Below are 19800 nucleotides of genomic sequence, written 5' to 3'. Positions count from 1 at the left end.
TTTGGCACTGCCTAAATTGCGTTTGCTTTTGTCGGCTTCGGCCAATCGCACAGCTGGGCTCATATGACATCATAGGTTCTGTTGCGGGAAATGAGCTAGTGGGTCGCATGGCCATTTCCTTTTTCCCTAATTATATAGCGTATTTGAACGAAGAGTACGTTAAAAGTGGTGTCAGTATCATTGTAACGAGGCAACCTTTCGAATGAACCACACTTGTGTTTTGTCTTCATGGCTCCTTTAAAGCATGGTTTGGGAATCTTTCTCAAAATCAGCAAAACGTGAAAGGCCCTACCCGATTGGTTTGTGTAGATTTATCATTTTGAATTTCCATCAACCATGCATGGGAGCAGTGCTTAGCCCTAGGCAAGCCCTTTGACAGCTTTTAAATTCATGACATAAATTCATGGCTTCAGTTGCTACAAATGCTAATACAAGCCAGTTCTCATGAGTAATAGGCAAAGGGTTTTAGTGGTTGCTAAGTTTAGCTCCATCTGAGACATCATGGTTCTTGTTTCATGTTTGTTGCTCTGGTTTGCTTGGTTACAGGCGAGCATTGAACGTGACTGCTACCCATCTCCGCTCAACTACTACAAGTTTCCGAAGTCTTGTTGCACGTAAGTGCCATTGCCTCTTTGAGGAGTAGTGGGCTCGCTTCAAGATTGACCGGCTAAGTTGACCCTGCCCTGCTTTTTCAGGTCTGTGAATGAGGTCATCTGTCATGGGATCCCCGACATGCGGCCTTTACAAGATGGGGACTTGCTCAACGGTAAGTCCTGTGCTGTGTCCCTATGCACGCTGTGGTGCTTACGTTTGTCCAGCGTACAGGCTTTCATGGGCAAGCCTGAGTTCTTTTTTTACAATATCGCTGAACTTAATCCTGTGTCAATACAAAAAGTTGGCTTTGCTGCAAAACCTAAAAATTCTTCTGGCTTCATCGCACAACAAACAATAATACATTGACGTTTGAACACAGTCGCAGCAAGAAAGCTAGATGGGCAAAAGACTTCGGTATAATTAGCGTACAAACGACCTTTAGTTCAACTGAACGATCTGGTTATTTGACAATGTATTGCGCCGACTTCCCTCCCATTGTCTGTGTTTGTTAAGAGATAAAATTTCAACACAGCCATGCAGTTGTTAGACTGTCATATGTTTTTGTGTGTTTAATTAAGCATATTTCCTTGCTGTGGCTCACATATGGAGTTCGTAGTGGTCATGAATTAGATGCCCAATTCACAGTTGAAAGCCAGAAAAAATAGTGAAGATCATGGTATATTGTTATGAACAGAGCACACATGCAATTAAAGCAAAAAGCTTTCCATAAAAAGTGTTCACCAGGAGAAAACGGAATGAAAACTTTTTCCAGGTGAATACCAAGGAAAAAAAACCTACAGTGCAGCTGTAAGTTTGGGGCATGAGAGGAGGGGTCTAGGCAAGAAAGGAAATTAGCGCAAATCGCACGACTTGTGGACATTTCTTTGCCTTGGGGGAAATGGTTGGCTTTGTCTTCTTCCAGCTGAGAAATGCTGCTTTGGCGCACTCGTCGCAGACCGAGGTGGTTGTTGTTTTCCCTGGTGCAGTGGACATCACGGTGTACCACCGTGGCTTCCATGGGGACCTGAATGAGACGGTGTTCATTGGAAATGTGGACGAGGGTGGCCGCAAGCTGGTCCAGGTCACCTACGAGTGCCTCAGCAAGGCCATAGAAGCAGGTATGCTTCGCAGCACACACACTATCAGGGTGGGCCAAAGGTGGCCCCCGGGTGTGTGATAAGAACTGGAATGGTCGTGCACTTGGAGGCAGACTTGGGGGTTGGGGATCTCTGACTACACTTCAGATTCAGGGATTTTTTGAACGGGAGGTAGCTTTGCATTGTATTTGCCACGGTGGCTCAGGGGCTAAGGTGTTGGTGCTACTGAGCTCAAAGATGCGGGTTTGACCCTGGCTGCGGTGGTCGTTTTCCGGATAGAGGCGGTAAATGAAAAACGCGCACGTATCGAGGTTTCGGTGCGCGATTAAGATCTCCAGCTGGCCTAAATTAATCCGGAACCCTCGGCTGTGGCGCACCTCAATGCTCAGGTGTAACTTTGGTGTGTAAAACCTTCAGAGTTTGAATTATGAGCTTTGCATATTATGTACTGAGCTGTTCAATGGTGAAGGGAACAAGCAAGCATGTGACCACCACAGTTTGCGAAAGCGCCAAACCGAAAAATGGTGCAAATCAGTAACAGCTGTCACATGCACGCTGACTGCTGGAAGCGGGAGCAGCTACGTATTGTCTGCTACGATGCACCGCTGCCGCCCAGCGTGGAGAGCTTTCAAGTCTTACGCTCAAAGGCCGACTTAAAAGGGGGAAAAACATAATTGGAGAAAGTCACTCAAATTCCAGATTTTCCCAGTATGTTTGGTGTAACTCGCATCACATCTTGAAGTTCATGATCCATGCACTCTTAACTCTTTCCTTACAGCGCCATAGGCCATCGGACACGGAGTTCCGATGATTTCAAATGTCCCGCGAAAGCTAAAAACGGCACCTGGCAGACAACTAACGCCATCTGGCGTATTTATTGACAACTCATTTTTCGATTTTAGTATGTTTTGTTGATATTTCGCGTGCAGAGACCATGCCAAGAGTGAAATTTGAACCCGCGATAGTGGCGACATGTGTGAAAACGGCGTCTGCTGTATTTGGGCTCTATTTTTATAAACAAAACGGGCTTCCTATCTGACGACTGCAGCTTTACACATTGATGTGTAGGGTCTGGACAACGTACGGTGGGGATATTTTGCGAAATGCGCCGCGTCATAGCGCGTTATCACTTTCATAATAGCCTGGCACTCGTGTCAGAGTACCGTTTTTTTTTTTTTTTTTTTTTTTTTTTTTTTTTTTTACTAATGTGAAAAGGATTTGGTGTCAGAACACAAAAACCGACTTACACTCGAGTGGCTTTGAGGAGGGGCACATAGGTTGAAGGGCCCACAAAAATACAAAACTTGGGGTACAGCGTTGACATATATATATTGAATCATAGCCAAGAAATGTAGGAACAATTTGTATATCTTAGAATTCCTAAAATAATTTTTAAGGTCATTACAGTCGCCTATATACGTTGCGTGTATACTTTTTTGTGCATTTTTTTCTGATTATTTCACTAATAAACTAAGTAATTGTACCTTTCACAAAACTGCTGTTACATGTTTATAAGAGCAATCTATAAGCTACAATTCCATGCATACCAATGCTAAATGTGTCCACTAGCTCAAGAAAAAGAAATAGTTTTGTGGAGGCACTCAAAATCGGCCGTTTTTCCGCCGTAACGAAAGGGTTAATTTGAAGATGTTCAAGAACCACTACCAACTAGCGCTAGGTGTCGATTCTTCTACGATATTTGTGGTTTTTCCAAACAGTGACAAAGTGATCATTTCTTTCCAGGTTTATTGCCAGCATTATAGGCATCGTGGAAATAATAAAAAAAAAGTGGTCGAGAAATTCAGTATTTCAGGCAGCCTTTGCCATCATGGTTGAGCCCAGGATAGTGTGACAAAAGTGGCAAGAAAAAAAAGTAAGGTGTTCGCCTTGTTGTGAACAAAATAAAGGCTAAGTTATAATGCCTCAAGAAATAAAGGACACTAATATGTGGACTTCTCCAGCTAAAACAAACTTTTTTTGTCAACTCGGCATTTGAGAGCGAAATTTTCGAGAGCTTCGAAGCTGAACAGCAGTGGCTTGCCGTTGCCGATGATGCGCAGCCGCTCCTGTCTCTACCAGTTACAGTGCATGCTCCGCTAAGTCTTGTTCTCACCTTCTCTCACCGCTGGTGCTTCCGGGAGCACGACAGCCACATACTCGCTCGTTTCCTTTGACAGGGGGACCCCTTTGTACCTCCAGCTTTATAATGCAAACATGCGTCTTGAAACCGGTTATTGAATAGTTAATAAGGTCTCAGTACTAATATTCGGGTAGTTACATTCTTTCTTGCATAGTACCCACCTGGCCACGTAAAGCAGTGGCAAAATGGGCGTTCATACTGCTCTAACAATTTCTTCAAAACTGCAATGTCTAAATTACCTTGACACACTCTGTGCAGTAGTGCACCTGTATGTTGGGCAAAGATGTCAGGTCGATTGAAGACACGCGGCTTCTGGCTGTGCAACTTTCCTCTGTGTGGCTAAAGTGAAGTCATGCGTGGTAACACACAAGGTCATGCAGTAGGAGGATCTGTGCGGGTTCTGACTTGAAAGCTTGTCAGTGATGCGCGTATTTACCATGCAGTGACCCCAGGCATGCGTTACCGGGACATTGGCAACATCATCCAGAAGCACGCACAGTCCCATGGCTTCTCTGTTGTGCGCAGTTACTGTGGCCATGGCATCCACAGGTAAGGTCATGCATGCCCCCTCTAATGCTCTAATACTCCAGTTCATTTTACAGTTCTAATTTTAAAATAGTATGCAGCTTGCTCTTCCTTATTTTTTCTGTTGATTCAGTGATGAGTGATGCATTATCGTGCAGCGGTAGACTATGTCTCGTGAACTGTTTCATTCTCTGTGAAGAATTCTACGAATGCTTTTTCTTCCTTTGTGTGCTTGTGTGGTGCTTTGGTAAATCATGCTGATTTGCTTCATTTTAGGTTGTTCCATACAGCCCCTAGTGTTCCACACTATGCAAGTAAGTAGTGCCTATACTTTGCCTTCAACATTATTGATTTTAAAGGCCCTAAAAGGGATTTAAGATAGTCTAAAAGGGGGCCAATAATGAGTTGAACAGAGTGCATAGTGAGCGCAGGGGAATAAAAAGAAGAATTGCAAAAAGGTTTTGTACGTATGTTACGAAGTTTCATGGACGTATGTTACGAAGTTTCATGGGTGTCTGAGTACAGGGTTTTTAGGTGTCATCACCATATTTATTTTGAAGTGGTATGTGTGCACCATTCACTTCAGCTTTTCTGTGACTTCTCTCTCACTCTCTGTATCTCTCTCTTTTTTTCTTTTTAGAAAACAAAGCCATTGGGGTAATGAAAGCAGGCCACTGCTTCACAATTGAACCCATGATCTCGGAAGGTAAGCACATTTTTGTATTTGGCTACAAGCTGCTGCCTGCAAAAATGGTTAATCATCCTGAAGTGCTTATAGGTAGCAATGTGGACACTCGTTGATCCGCTTGGCAGATATCCCGTGGTATTCGCTCTTATACAACCTCAACTGGGGGAACGTAACACCCTTGCTCGCCAGAAAAATGCAGCTAACAAGCGTGTCGTATGTGGTACACCCACCACACAGATTCGCCTGCACCGCCCACTGACTGTTGCTACCTTCAGCACCCACAGTCACGTGGCCTTTCGGCAAGCTTTGTGAGAAAAGACTGAGCCCCGCGAGTTAAACACAAGCTATAGAATTCATAGTTGAAGAAACTGGTGATTGCCAACCAAAGGTTTATTTAAAAAGGTAAAAGGACGTTTCGGCTTCCATACGGAAACCTTGTTCACTGAGCGGAAAAGCCCAAAGCCCGACACGTCTTTTTACCTTTTCAAATAAACCTTTGGTTGGCGATCACCAGTTTCTTCAACTATGAATCTTTTACCCGACCAGGCGAGATTTCGTCGAACCTTAGATTTCACCAGCTATAGAAAAGGATAAAACAAGGTATTGCTTGTTATCGTCTTTAACACTCACAGCGGAGTCTGGCCTAACAGACCTGGCAAAGGTGATAATACTGAGCCTGCGAGTTAAACTCCAGCTATATGAAAAGATAAGAAAGTAGTGCCTCCTAATGAAGACCTTGCCTGCTGTGCCTGTTATCACCTTTGACATTCAAAGTGGAGTCTGGCCTAAGGGTGAGCTGGCAAAGGTGGTAATACTGAGCGTGCGAGTTAAACTCCAGATATATGAAAAGATAAGAAAGTAATGCCTCCTATAGAAGGCCTCACCTGCCGTGCTTGTTATCACCTTTGGCATTCACAGCGGAGTCTGGCCAGCTGGCAACAGAGGTGCCGTATTCACTTGAATCTAGGCCAACCCGAATCTAAGCCTACCTTTTAAATTTGGAAGGCCACAAATTTTTTTTAATTTTCCTCAAATGTAAGCCAGTAAAAATAGGCGGGGATGACAACAGGCACAAAACTGATATTTTTTAGCGGCAAAACTACTCGAGTTCACTTTCTGTTGTCGTCGCAGGCCTTGTTGTTGCTGTGCTTTTGTAGCTGTCACCCTCATAGAGCCTGCGCTATATTCGGAGCTGTCACGAGCATTCGCAGTGCTGCACCTTTTAATCGAGCCTACAGGGAAGCTTTCTGGGATGTCATCCCAAGCTTGTGTTGAGACCTCTGCCAATGCAAATGTACCTTTTATCAATGCCGAGTTGCACCTTGCCTGGAGGTTTGACGAGTTCCTGTCCACCAGCACAGCCTTCCATATAAAGGCTGTGCTGTAGTAATACCGCTACCAATGAAGCAGCACCAAGTAGGCAAACTTTTACTGCCAAGCTGATTTGGAACACTGAGTGAACATAATAAAATGACGCCCTGCCATTTCCGTTTTGTGTTGCTATGGCAGCAGGTACTAGTGGCTGCAATGCTCTTTCTCCAGGAAGGCTAACTGCATGTTACTTGTTGGGTTTCGATGAGTACTTGGTGTATTTTAATACCAATCCTCGAATCTAAGCCAACCCTTGACTTTCATATCCTGCTTTTTTTTTTTTTAAGCATCAGCTTAGATTCTAGTAATTGTTAATACCAAGCCCCACGCATGATACTCCATCTATAGAACAAAGCGTAGTGCTTCCAGTTGGTTTTGCCGTGCCTGTCATTGCATTCGACACTCAGTTGAGTCTGGCCTTCCGGTGATCTGACGATGGTGGTAAGACCAAGCCCCGAGAGCTAAACTCCAGCTGTAAAAAAGATAAAATGTAGTGCCTCCGGTACAAAGCCTCATCTACCATGCCTGTAATCACCTTTGAAACTCACTTCGGAATCTAGCCAGCTGTCAAGAGATAAGACTGAGCCCTATGAGTGATACTCCAGCTCTAGAAACATAAAATGTGGTGCCTCCAGTTAAGGCCTCATTGTACCTGTTATTGCCTTTGACATTCTCAGCAGAGTCTGGCCTTCTGGCGAGCTAGTGAAGGGGATGAGAACGACCCCTGCAAGTGATGACTTGTTTATGCAGTGCTTACATCTTGTGAATGAAGTACACTTCCTATTTTGTTTTGGTGTTGTGCTAAGACAGTTTTTCCTGTGGTTACTTCAACAATCTCAAATAACTGCTGAGAGCAATGTCCATTCATTTCAACTCGGCGGGAACAAGCTCGCCAAGTTTTCAGGCCGTGCAGTATATCGAGGTTTCCTTCATTCTTCTCATGTGCTTTGCACATCCTCCCTCGCAGTGTAACAGGCGTGCTAATCGTGCATGCATCTGCTCTGTGGCTGTTTTAATGCCTCCTTTGCTGCCCCTGGGCCTACTTGCAGGCACCTGGCATGACGAGGTGTGGCCTGACAACTGGACTGCTGTGACGGCTGACGGCAAACGGTCGGCCCAGTTTGAGCAGACCCTGCTTGTGACGGACACTGGCTGCGAGATTCTGACCCGTCGGCGCACCCATGATGGTCAGCCGTGGTTTATGGACAAGTGACCCCTTGGGGAGAAGTGTGCCCTAGGTAGGTTGTCAGGCATTTTAATTCTAGGGTTGTTTTAATTTACCCCACGCAGCCGGCTGGATAACAAAGCAGGAAGAATAAGTCGTAGCCTTTGAGGCTGGCATTGGAAAGTAAGCACATTGATTGGTTCAAGTGAGAAGTTTTGAAAAGAAAACAGAACAATGTGGAATTATGGGTTTAATGGGCCGGAAAAGAACCTGGTCAATGAGACAGGCTGCGGCAGGGGCCTTTGAGACAATTTTTATCACCTGTTACTCTTTAGCATGCAAGAAATGCAGTGTACCACGGATGTTTCTGCATGTCATCTCCATAAAAAAAAAAGGACCTCGCCTGAAGATATAAATCAAGGCATCCTCCACAGCAACACGATGCCTTTGCTTTGTAGCCCCCATGATCGGCAGTTGGGGAAATTAATCTTTGGCTTTTAAAGGAAGGTAGAGGTGAGCAACGCTGTAAAAATGTGAGCATCAAAAAATCTACCTGAGGGAGCATGGTTATGCGACCTGCTCGCAAGATAATGAAAATGCACACGCGTGTAAGAGCTTGCACGAATTCGTACCATTATGCAAGTGCAGTGAGCCATGAATGCATAAGAGTGCAGACCGCAACGTTCTGTAGCCAAACGCATGAGGTGCACATCAAGTTTGTACTGTTTCACTGATCCTTGATCTCTGGCCTACTGACTGCACGTTATTCAACTGAAACTGCGTTGTTTTATGTAGAAAGGCTGCTGCAGTTGCTGCTCATCTGGCCGTCATATTGTCCCGGGAAAAATGAAACAGTAAGGAGGGTTTAATGGCATATCTGTGCCAGGAGGGAACAGACTAAGCCGCGATGCAGTAGCACTCGCAAGCAGGCAGAACGCATCTCGCACCTTTTCCTTGTCTTCTTTCAAGTCTCACTCGTATAGGCGCCGTGGCGTATACCCAAAGGGGGATTGCAACAGGGAAACCGCCATGAGACATGCGCTAATGGGCTTGGACGATAACAGCACTGCGGTAGTATTTTGCGCAGCTATGCATTTAACAAGTTAATTGTGGCACCGCACCATCTTGTTGAAATAAACTTTGCTGTGCGGTACAAAAATTTGAGGACACTTGAGCGCTTCTTATTAAGAGTTGTGAATGCGAAAGCATCGATGACCAATTGAGTGCCGCAGTGTACAGAGCACCCTGGATTGCTGGTGACTGTTCTGCCGTTGAGCAAGGGGAACAGAAACGGCCAGAGTCAAACTGAGGTCGAAACCGGCTGAAATTAAACTGCTATTTGGAGGGGTTATCAAGGAGAGCGGCAGGCAAAAAGCAGCTGTGGCATCTCCACTTCTCCGCATGGCTCTGCTCATGCTCTATTTCCTGAAGCACATGCTATAGAATTTGGTTGCTGTTTCAGTTGCTACACAGAATGCGAGCTTTTTCGTTCAATGTGTGATTTCTTCGCGTTAACGGAATGCCTGCGCGTGGGGAATTGTACTTGCAAAGAAGGGCCCAGATCTTCCTAGTGTGTTCTGCTGTACGGGAATTGCAAGCCACTGGGGTAGCAAACAGCAGCAGAATTTGGCGGCTTCTCTCTTGCAATCCACAGGTGTAGTACACTCTACGCCCTTTACAACAGACCCTCCTCTAAATCCGGAAAAAAATTTCCGCTGTATCTGAAGTATATGCAGTATCCAAATAGAGAGGGGGTAGGGGGGGGGGGGGGGGGGGGGGGGGGTTATTAGCATAAAGTGGGAACTTTGACCAGCATTGCATATACATATATACATGCTACAGACAATTTACACATCTGCAGCATCTCTGCACAGCAATCATGTGGGGGGAAATAATCGCCTAACGCTGTTTTTGAAGCTTAGCACAGGCACTTGGAAAAGGCCTGTTTGAGTGCATAGAGACGCACGCTAGGCCGAGCAAATAAAGCAATGTAACTAGGAGCAATTACTAACCAGCAATAAAAATCAGTCATGGCCAGCAGAATTAGCCAGGCTCTTTTCAAACCCTTCGTGGTGAGGCAAGTTTACCCGAAACTGTTCGTGAAGCAATTCGGATCGCTGCCTGACGTTCTCGCAAGGCACATTCCACATTTTTAATGGTCTTAGTCGGGTCAGTAAAACAGCTGATACGATATAGTCTGATGAAGGGCAGGTGTGAAATCGAAAGTTAGACCAGTTGAACTCTGCACGGCCAGCAGCAGATTGCACACAGTGGATGGGAACCATCCTCCTGCTTGAGGCATTTAATGCTTTTTTCATCGAACGGAACGAGAACGGTGCATGCGTGGGAATAATAAATGCCGAACTTCACTGAACCTGAGTTCTTTACAGTTAAACCTGGATGTAACGAATTTCTGCGTAACGAATTCCTGGATTTTATGAAGATTTTGAATTCCCTATTGAAGCCCATCTGTTTGTGACCTCTATGTAACGAAAAGTCGCCGTGGTTAACCTTGATGTAACGCAAGTCGGCGAGCTGATCAGTCATTGTTTTTTGTACTTTGACTCAAATATCGACCGGAGAAATTAACTAATTTAACGAATCTTAGCACTACCCTAAGGAGCCAGCAGCAATAAAAACATCTGGAATCGCCTAAACACAACATTCATCATGATGATGCTGATGATGAACATCAGCATGATTCCGTGGCTAATCTAGCAGTGACTTCTAGTTTTGCTTGTGTAGCGTGACACCACACCAGCTAGCAAGAGTAACTACCCTTCACGTTTCTTTTGCGCATCGCAAAGTACCTTTCGTTTCCACGTAAGAGTGCGGTTTTGGTTCGAGACCTGATTTGAGGTGCTAGGCCGTCCTGCCGGCGTATAGTCGCACGTTTCCATTCTATCTGTGGTATCGGTTCGTTGGTGATGAGTGCTGCTCTTAGAAAACCATGTTGCCGCCTGGTTGCAGCTGGCACCCTCTCAACAATTTTGAGTGCGGTAAAGAGCATCAAGTTCGCAAAAAGGCACCCTTTAAGCATAAGTTTCGTTCTTGTAACGAGTTAAGGCACCGGAAAGTGTCAAAAGGCAAAAGTGATACTTAAGTTATGTTAATACAAGAGTAGGTGACCTTGCTTCTTTGGAGCGCCGTGTAGTGCCTAAGCTCGTGCGAAAGCAGCAGGCGCAACTCGCGCAGTTTCTGGCTGTGAAATAAATCCATGAAGGTTGAGTTCATCCTCACTGATGCCTAGCATATTGACTTCGTTTCTGCTTCATTCCAGCGAACAACTCGAAACCTGCATGTAACGAATACCTGGATGTAACGAAAGATTGCAAACATTTGTTGACTTCGTTGCATCCAGGTTTAACTGTATTACATAAAAAAACTGTGCCGCAGGCAGACTCGACTTCGCGGTGCGCCACTTTGCGTATTCGAAAGTGCTGTTCTTCAGTCTCACCGGGGTCACGTTCTTCAGCAGCATCCTTGTTCTTGATGGTCAAGTGGACCGTCTGCTTAGGCAGGCCCGTACTTCTGGCGACAGCCTGTTTTTGTGCCGGCTTCGACAGCGTTAATTATGCTTAGTTTATCCGACGGTGGAATCAGTTACCCAGCACTGGCTTGCCATGGCTGCACCAACGACCCGATTCTACATTGACAATGTTGCCAGACATGGTAGTTTGCTTGCCAAAATATTTTTAAAAAAGCATATCGAGTGCCGGCACCGCGAAAGTCCGGCATTAACATTCAGTCAAAACAGTTTTTGCCCAAAATTGTCTGTTGTATCCGATAGTCTGCTATAGCGGGGTCCGCTATGAGTAGACTGGATTTCACTTGAGATGCATGGGGACCAAACAAACCAACAGAAATGGTCTGTTGCGAGTGGAAGTCCGTTGTTGCTGGATCCACTGTAACCAGCGAAGGACTTTGGCGAGAGCGTTAATTGCTTGCATTTTCATGGGGAGGGAAAAGTGAGCACGGGCATGTTGCTGGGTGTGGTTACAAGGGGTTAATCTAGTCCAGCAAAAAATGCATTACGGGGGGGGGTAAGGCAAGGTGATGAGCTTGTGTGTAGCGCTGTGACCATTTCGTGTAAAAGCTGGTACTTGACCAAGCATGGTGAAGTTCTGGCTGGCAATGGAAAGTGCAACTTGGGCGCCGTCTTTGCAAGGGGGAATTCCCCTTGGGTCTGACATGCGTGAGCATCTTCTGTGTTGTCTGACTCGTACCGTTGCATGTCAAAAAAATTCCCCCGCACCTCCCCGAAGGGAATCGTGCAGAAATGCGAATGCATTGGGTGCACCGATGAGTGTGTTGCGAGTAATGGCGTAATTAATGACGAGAGTGTGAACGTAATCATTTATTCATCAGCACCTGTTTGTGTTATCGTTGTACCTGACGGCCACAATCACTGCCTTGTGATCGCTAAAGTGCACGGTCAAAGGGTCTTTGAGAAGCATACGCGCGTCACAGTTTCGCGTAAAGACCAGATCAATGCAACTCCCGTGAATAGTAGTGGGGCACGTGTCGAAGCCGGCAGAGAGACAATGCATAGAGTGCCTGGTCTGCATGTACTCGACCAGCCACTCGCCACTCTTCTTGCGCACGTCAACGTTGAAGTCGCCAACCAAGACTATGGGGTCAGAGGGTTTGGAGCGCACGCGCACTCTTTCCATAGCCGCGTCCAGCTGCACGGCAACGGCGTCTCGAGCGAGGTTGGGCGCGAGGTACACGGTCACCACAAAGACTCCGTCTCCGGTGTAGGCAAGGGTGTACAAGTCCTTGTACGGAGACGTGTCTCGAACGGGAGACGTGGCAACGGCGTGCGATATCAAGTTCCCATACACGTTAGACACGAGACTAACACCGCAGAACTCGCCGTCCTTGCCGCTTCGAGCAAACTAGTACAGCTCGCTTCAAGCACATGCGTTCGGCATTCAGCGCGGAGAGGTAACACCTGCGGGCGCACGCCGAAGGAGCACGACAACCCCCGACTAAGAAATGCATTCGCATTTACGACGACGACGAAGGCAGAACTACGAGGCGCGCACTCACGTGCGCTCGCGCTGGAGGAATGCAGGCGCACGCCGCTCGATGGACGCAAGACAACCCCCGACTAATAAATGCATTCGCATTTAAAATATTTTGATGCGTGCACACGTACTTATTGAAATCCCTGTCCTTCGCCTAGTTACCCAACAGTGGCAGATTGGGTAAGGCTGGAAAGCAATTAGGGCATTGTCGTGTTACACACGAGGGCTCACGGCCATGTTTGTATGCCATATGTCAGGGTGCAATTATATTCATATTCAGTCACTTAAGGGGGAACGCGGCTTTCAACTTCAGAAAAATGACCAAAACATCGTTTTTTTGAAAGTCACATATTCGGCTTCTATGTTTCCTATTCTGTGCGTCTGCAAAGTTTTTCCGCTGAAAAGCGTCGCAAAGTGGCATATAAAAATAGTTTTGCCAGGCGCGGTGACAAACTATCAGCGCAAAAGGGCGAAAAAACGGCTGTATTTTCGGAGCGCTGTATCTCCGCAACGGTGCCACCGGGCGCGGCCATTTTGATATCGTTAGATCGGCCGAGCGTTCGTCTTTTCGGTTCCGCTCGTCTCTTTTATCTTCGTTCATTCACAAAAGCACGAACGGCAGAAAAGAAACGACGCACAAACGAAGCTAGAAATAGATGCTGAAGCGCTATTCGTCCTCCGGTCGGGGCGCGGAAAGACGACCCTCCTGATTGGGTGTCGCGGCGCAATGCAAGATGGCGGCCGCCTGAGCTGCGTAGTGTGGGCGGTTTGACTTCATTTTCGCTGCTTCGCTCGGCCGAGTTTCTGTTCAGTCTGTGGTATTCAACACGGACGTTATCGCGATGGGAAGGCCTGAGATCACGAGCCAGATTGCGGGAAGTTGTGTGGCTCGAAAGGCGGAGATCATCGAATGCTTCGTGGTGCGCGTGACTCTACCGTCGCCAGACCCCGGAGGGTGACGCGGTGTGCGCGCTTGCGATAGCGGTTCGTGAAGTGAACTTTTGGTCGGATTTGCAATGTTTACACTCTTAGTTATTGCTGTGTTTTGATTGTGGGCTCGCTAGCCTTGGGAAAGAAGCGGTCGACGCGTCAAACGCTGCGGCGTGCACGGCATAGCCGACGCGCATTGGAGCATCACATGTCTGCGCAACCGGTTATTATTGAACGCCAGTTGTTGTAATTAATGCCTGCGACGTTAGATATAATCTTAAAAGCGACCTGACAAGCCATATCAGGGATAATCAAAGTACGATATGTCGCGGTAAGCGTGCGCTGCGATGCGCGCGAGCCATATCGCCTTTCTTGCGCAACGTTTCCTGTGCACTTCTAATAATCATGCAAACAGGTTTGAGTTAGGAATATAGGAATAAAAATAGGTTCTCTGCGTTAAAAATTTACCTTACTGTCGCAGCATTTAACAGTGATTTTTTTTAGGCAAATAATTGATACCAATGCATATAATCTATGGCTTAGGGCATACTCGACTGTGCTGCGAGAAATATTGGATGCCTTGAACGTCAAAAGTAGTGAAAAAAAGACCCCTTTCATCTAAGTTGGAGTTATGCACAATATAATCAAGCTTCAAAGTAGCTCATTTGCATCCTTGTCGTATGCAAACTTTGGCAATGAACATCTGCACGTATGAGTACTAAGTTGCTGCGCCAGGCAAAGTAAAAAAACATAAAAGAAGCCAGAAATTTTCAAATTTAAGTAAAAAAATGCTTCACTTGTTGCCATCGGGACAACACTGCAAAGGGAAGTTGTCCAGTGCGATACAGCCAACCACCTAACCTACTTTGCATTGAAATCCCATTGAAAGCTATCTCCCCCTCTGTTCCATGAAAATGCTCCATGGAGCATTTTCTCCCCGCAAAAACGCCCCCCGCAAGCCACAGGCGCGCTGACGCAGCCGCGGAGACCACCCGCACGATGCAGATAGCTCCAGCGACCGCTTCTAACCGCTCGCCGAAACGCAATTTGAGGGGCAAACGAGAGGGGCATGCAAGAAAAAAAGCGGATAACACAGGCGAAATTTTCACTGTAAAACGTCATACGCAGCGCTTACGAAAGCGCACATCAAATATCTTCCGCAGTGGTAAGCCTAATCGTCTCTGGTGGGGCCAGCCGGCATCCCCGAGTGCCTCAAAGCTCTCGCCATAGGGTGCACACCTCCCTATTGGCGAAACTGGTCAGGCTCCTCCCACTGCTGCGCGCAGCACGAGTCGCTTTCTAGCGAAGGCAGAAGCCGCCGCCGGCGCGCAATCGTGGACGCGGGCGTGAAAAAAATGTGTGCGCAAGGATCAAAGATTCACAAATGCTTGCTGGAACGATGGAACCCATAAGCATGAGCGAACTCTAATGAAGGGCAAAGCGGTGGCATGCGGTAACGGCGGCTCCACTACCAGTATACTCGGTGACAACTTAAGAACGTCACCGAATGTTGCCGCTGTGCCTTATCACCGTAGCCGGATGTTTCTCCGCGCGGCGTTACTGGGAATATTTTGAACATGGCGTGAGCCGTTCCCGTGATTATTTGGACTTAATATGCTTATAAACGACTACAGTGACGACAAACAAACTGCGTGAGACAAGGCAGACGATATCACGCATTCATAGCAAACCCCTTTCAAAACGCGCGCGCACTGACGTCACGGGTCCGGTGCTTTGGCGGAGTGATACACTACATGAGGTGATGCCGTTCTTTAGTTGTAGCCGAGTATAGAGACGATTAGGCTTACCACTGCGGATGATATTTGATGAACGCTTTCGTAAGCGGCTCGTATGACGTTTAAAATTTTCGCCTGCTTTATCCGCTTTTTTTTTTCTTGCATAACCCTCTCGTTTGCCCCTCGAGTTGCGTTTCAGCGAACGGTTAGAAGCGGTCGTGGAGCTACCCGCACCATGCGGGTGGTCTCCGCGGCTGCGTCAGCGCGCTTGTGGCTTGCGGGGCGCGTTTTTGCAGGGAGAAAACGCTCCATGCGGTTCACGCTGACTCCCGAGTAGACGATCAAGCTCCGACAGAAACAGAAACTGTGCGCTGGCCGTGTATGCGCCCCACGCAGTTTGTGGGCAAGGAGCTTGCTCATGGACTCCTGCATCCGCGGCATTGGGCGGCCCGTGTCGCCGTTCGCGTTTTATTAAGACCCCGTTTCGGCGCTTGCGTCTCCCAAAATCTGCTTCTACAACTAAAATTTTGTGCCTGAATCTCCATGAAGCTTCGTTACATTGAAATTTGGGCAAACGGGACTTTGTTACACAGAGGGTGAAAATACATGGTGTGCATACACATGAAGTTACAAAAAATTCCGTGGTTTGTTACATCGAGAGTTTCGTTACATTGAAGTTCGTTACATCGAGGTTTATCTGTATAAGTACAGTGATTTCTGCTGTTTTTCTGTTTTTATTTTATTCTGTGGGCAATATGGGGGTGATGCCAGCAAAAATTTTCGCTGTTGATAAGTCCTCCGAGTGACAGAGCACAATGAAAAAGCACGTGGCTGCACTGGCGCTTCCTGCGCTTCCTTTGCTCCGCTGCTGCGGTCGCCATGAAGACATCAAGGGGGAGCACAGCTTGCCAACTGCTTCGGCCGATGCACCCGTCGCATGCTGTCTCGACGGGTCCCATGACTCCAGTTGCTGCTTGTAAGCGTTTGAAAGGAGCATGCCACTGCAGGGTGGCAGAAGAGGAAACAATGGAAATGGCACCAGTGACTGAAATGCCGATAGCCATAGTGCTGCTGCTAAAGTGAGCAAACCATGCAAGGAACACCGTGTTGCAGAATTCTAAAGCCGGAGCAAGGCGTGCACATTAGGCCAGCCAAGCCTCAAGTTTGTGAGCGAGAGGGTTGGTTTGCTCATGCATTCTTAAAGATCCAACAAGGATCCATCCACCAATGGATCCTCCATTAATTTTTTTTTTTTTTTTAGTGTGACTGTGTCAGAATTTAGCCAATGTTTTCTTTTGCTTCCTTGTTTCTCATACCCCTCTCTTTTCTGTTTTGCAGATAAGGAATGCCAACAGTCTGTAAAAAGAAAAAATGGATTTCGCCTGTGATTTAAATTCAAAGCTTGTGATCAAGGACAGTGCTGAAGACTGACTATTTTTCTTGCTTAAAGCTAAACAACTGCCCTCGTGGAACGTTGTCGATGAAACAGCTGCAGCTCTGAAACAAAGGAAGCAAAGCCTGACGGACCAGGCACATGAAAACTTTGCACCCACAAAATTTAGCACCGGGGCTGTTGACATGAAATGAACTACTACATTGCTATTTAAGTCTGCCTGTGTGAAATAAAACAGTTGATTCCTATGTGTGCCCACTGTTTAAAGCAGCCAATAATGACCGGTGCTCATGCCAGAAAACTCTGCTGGGAGAGACAAGTCCGAGCCCTGGGATAAGACCGAGCCCTGGGATAAGACATCCTACTGTGTACTAGGTGCTTCTTATTCAGAGGGGCCTTTGCTTTAGTATGTAGTGCATGTCTCATTCATCGGGGACAGTCGGGTGAGGGTTTTCCTACCTGACACTCCTTGCCAGGGAGCCAGCTCTATTCTAAAAAGCTACTGTGAGGATACTTGGTGATTTTAGTATCTGGCATATTACGCATCTGCGCAAAGTTTGGTGTGGGAAACGCTGCTCTAGCAAGTGTGCCGTGGTGGTTTAAAAGTATTTTTTTTTTTTTTTTTTGCAATGAAACAAAATGCAGCCACTCTGCTGATGTTAAAATTTTCTGCCTAGAACGGTGACCGTCTGTGGCTTGTATTGAAAATAGGGCTAAGTGACTGCCAGCGTATTTCCAAACACTTTGCTGCATAGAGCACCCACGTGACATGTCTGTTCGCGCGATGGAGAACGGTAATTCAACATGGTCATTGTCTGCGCCCCAAACCTAAAGCGATTTAAAACATACCAAGTCGCCATTATTAACAAAAATGACGTGTAGATTTGAATTTAGAAAAAAAAAGGGAAATGAAAAAAAAAAAAAACTAAGATAGGCCTGCTGGGGCTCGAACCCAAGCCGTCGGCACCAGAACGGTGGGTTCGTTTTAGCAGGCGCTCGGGAGAATATAGTGCTCGCAGTGACATCACGCATGTCGTGTAGGTGCTCTGTGCTGCGAAGCGTTTGGAAACACTTTGCCAGGACACGTCTGTACTGACCTGTACAAGGTGAGTTTCAGCACTACCAGACAACTCGGCACTTCCTTTATGTGCATATGTGATGCAGCTTGCATCAAGGTGTCAGATATTGTTGGGGTTCGACATTTGATGTTGATGGGAGAAGGCAAGTACCGTAATAACCCGATTCTAACGCGCACCTTTTTTCCGAAAAAATAGGCCGAAAAATCGCATGAGCGTTAGAATCGGATACGAAACCGAAACTGCCGAAGGAGCGGAAATTTCGTCCCACCCATCGCCATCACCATCTCAAGATGGCGCCAAAGCCTTTAGCAACAAATTTTCGAACGCAGGAAGTATAGGCGCTTTTCTATCGGCGTTCACACAAATCGTCAAATCGTTCCACTTGCGCACTTGATAACAGCAATGGCAGCAGCGGCTCTCACGCGTTCAAAGCGAGCGGTCGGCTGAAGCGTGCACCTCTGGAGAAGCTCGCAGGATGGGCGTGCGAGGCGTGGGCCACGATCGTTCGGGAGTTCGTTCGTTCAGAAGTGTGGCATCGCGAACGCTCTTGACGGCACCGAGGACGAGATGTTGTGGTCAGCGGAAAGCGACGAGGAGTGAGATGAGTGAGATTACTTGGGGAAATAAATCGCCCATTTCTCTCGCATTCGTTTCTCTGGGTCACAAAGTTCCGTGCGCGTTACAATCGGAGGTGCAAGTTTTTTCGTTTTTTTTTTTGCCAGGCAAATCGGGTGCGCGTTAGAATCGGGTAAGTACGGTAAACAAAACCGGCATTTACTGCAGTACCAACCATTCTGGCATGCTTGTAGCACCAAAACTAGTAGCTGGATACTTCCATTAACATTCAAAATGGTGCAGCATTGCACATTCTGCTGTGATGCTCTCCTGTAAGTAGTCACTTTTTGCGAAGGTTCATGCAGTACACTTCCATTAAAGGGATGACCCGTAGCATCACCATAACTATCACTTGGATGTAGCCTTGTGAGCACAAAAAAATAGCTGCAATGAGCTGTTCTGTAGCCTTTTGCAGTGGTGTGGCAAGCTCGTCTGTGTTGACACGTTGGGCGAAGGTACGTAGTAAAAATTTAAAGCAGTTCCACTCGACGCGAAAGCTGTGAAGTGCTGGGCAGTGATTCACCAAAAGAGCTGGGGCACCCTCTCTTGACTAGTTTCAGTATCAGCCTGGCATTTGTGCTGAAAGTAGTCAAGAGAGGGTGCCACCGCCCCGTTATCACTAATTTCGGGTAAGGAGAGCCGCTCCGCATGCCTCTTTGGATGATGCCATTTTGGCTAAAGGCCGTTGGATCACAAGGAGAGACATTTTGTGCCTGATCCTTCAGCTTTTAAGGAGCACAAGCCTCGGTGACTCCTGGTTATTTCCCGGGAGTGCGTAGCAGCAAAACGGTGTGATCGGGGGAGCAGTTGCCGGCATGCCACGCAAGGCTAGGGTCACCTGTTAATAAACGTGTTAATTCATTGTTTTCCTTATTTTATATTATTGTGCACTTATTTGCAGTCTAGCAACGGTAGCCTCCGTGGCAACGGCGCAGTGCAAACATCACCCCCAACGCTTCGCATATGAGTAACGTGCCTGTGTGGCGCAATGGGATTGACATCGACTTCGTAAAGTGAGGGGCCCACGTTCGATCCCGACCAGAGGAAGTGGTTATCTTTTTGAAACCTCTGTTAGGGTGCGTGATGCCACGTGACTGCGGTGGCTAGATACCGGGACTCCAGACGAGCTACGACGACAAACCAGGCCTCAAGTGCTCCGCACTTAAAATTCTAGGGCACCTAAGCTTATGTATTGAATGCAAAAGCATAAGTGTTGAACTGTGGAATAAATATGCCAGTATTATGTGCGGTGCTGTGTTTCACAGCTGCTGTTGATGTAGATTATCCAGTGTCCATTGCCACGTACTGCACACTGTACTGATGAAAGTAAGGCAGTGCGTTCATTGTGCGCGTGGCTATAGTGTGGTGCCTGCAGTGACACGTGTCGGGTGGTGTTCATCTGCCCCCCGTTATCATTGTCATCTGCTTTCCTTTGCA

The 19800-nt window shown here is 47.0% G+C and overlaps 1 protein-coding gene across 1 annotated transcript in view; it reads left to right on the top strand.

The window, feature by feature from the left end:
• Positions 1–16917, top strand: part of LOC144143711 (methionine aminopeptidase 1-like) — a 36511-nt gene extending 19594 nt beyond the window's left edge. The window contains exons 7-14 of the mRNA XM_077675469.1: positions 547–614; positions 696–766; positions 1581–1712; positions 4275–4380; positions 4633–4670; positions 4997–5062; positions 7465–7653; positions 16615–16917. Coding sequence (XP_077531595.1) covers positions 547–614; positions 696–766; positions 1581–1712; positions 4275–4380; positions 4633–4670; positions 4997–5062; positions 7465–7628 — 645 coding nt within the window. The 3' untranslated portion in view covers positions 7629–7653; positions 16615–16917. The remainder of the gene's footprint in view (positions 1–546; positions 615–695; positions 767–1580; positions 1713–4274; positions 4381–4632; positions 4671–4996; positions 5063–7464; positions 7654–16614) is intronic.
• The last annotated feature ends 2883 nt before the right edge of the window (positions 16918–19800 follow it).

Source organism: Haemaphysalis longicornis, unplaced genomic scaffold (genome assembly GCF_048455015.1).
Source record: "Haemaphysalis longicornis isolate Haplotype H1 unplaced genomic scaffold, Haemaphysalis longicornis Haplotype H1 scaffold_1, whole genome shotgun sequence".
Taxonomy (NCBI): domain Eukaryota; kingdom Metazoa; phylum Arthropoda; class Arachnida; order Ixodida; family Ixodidae; genus Haemaphysalis; species Haemaphysalis longicornis.
The sequence above is the reverse complement of the archived record's forward strand: the minus strand, read 5'-3'. Positions and strand labels throughout refer to the sequence as shown.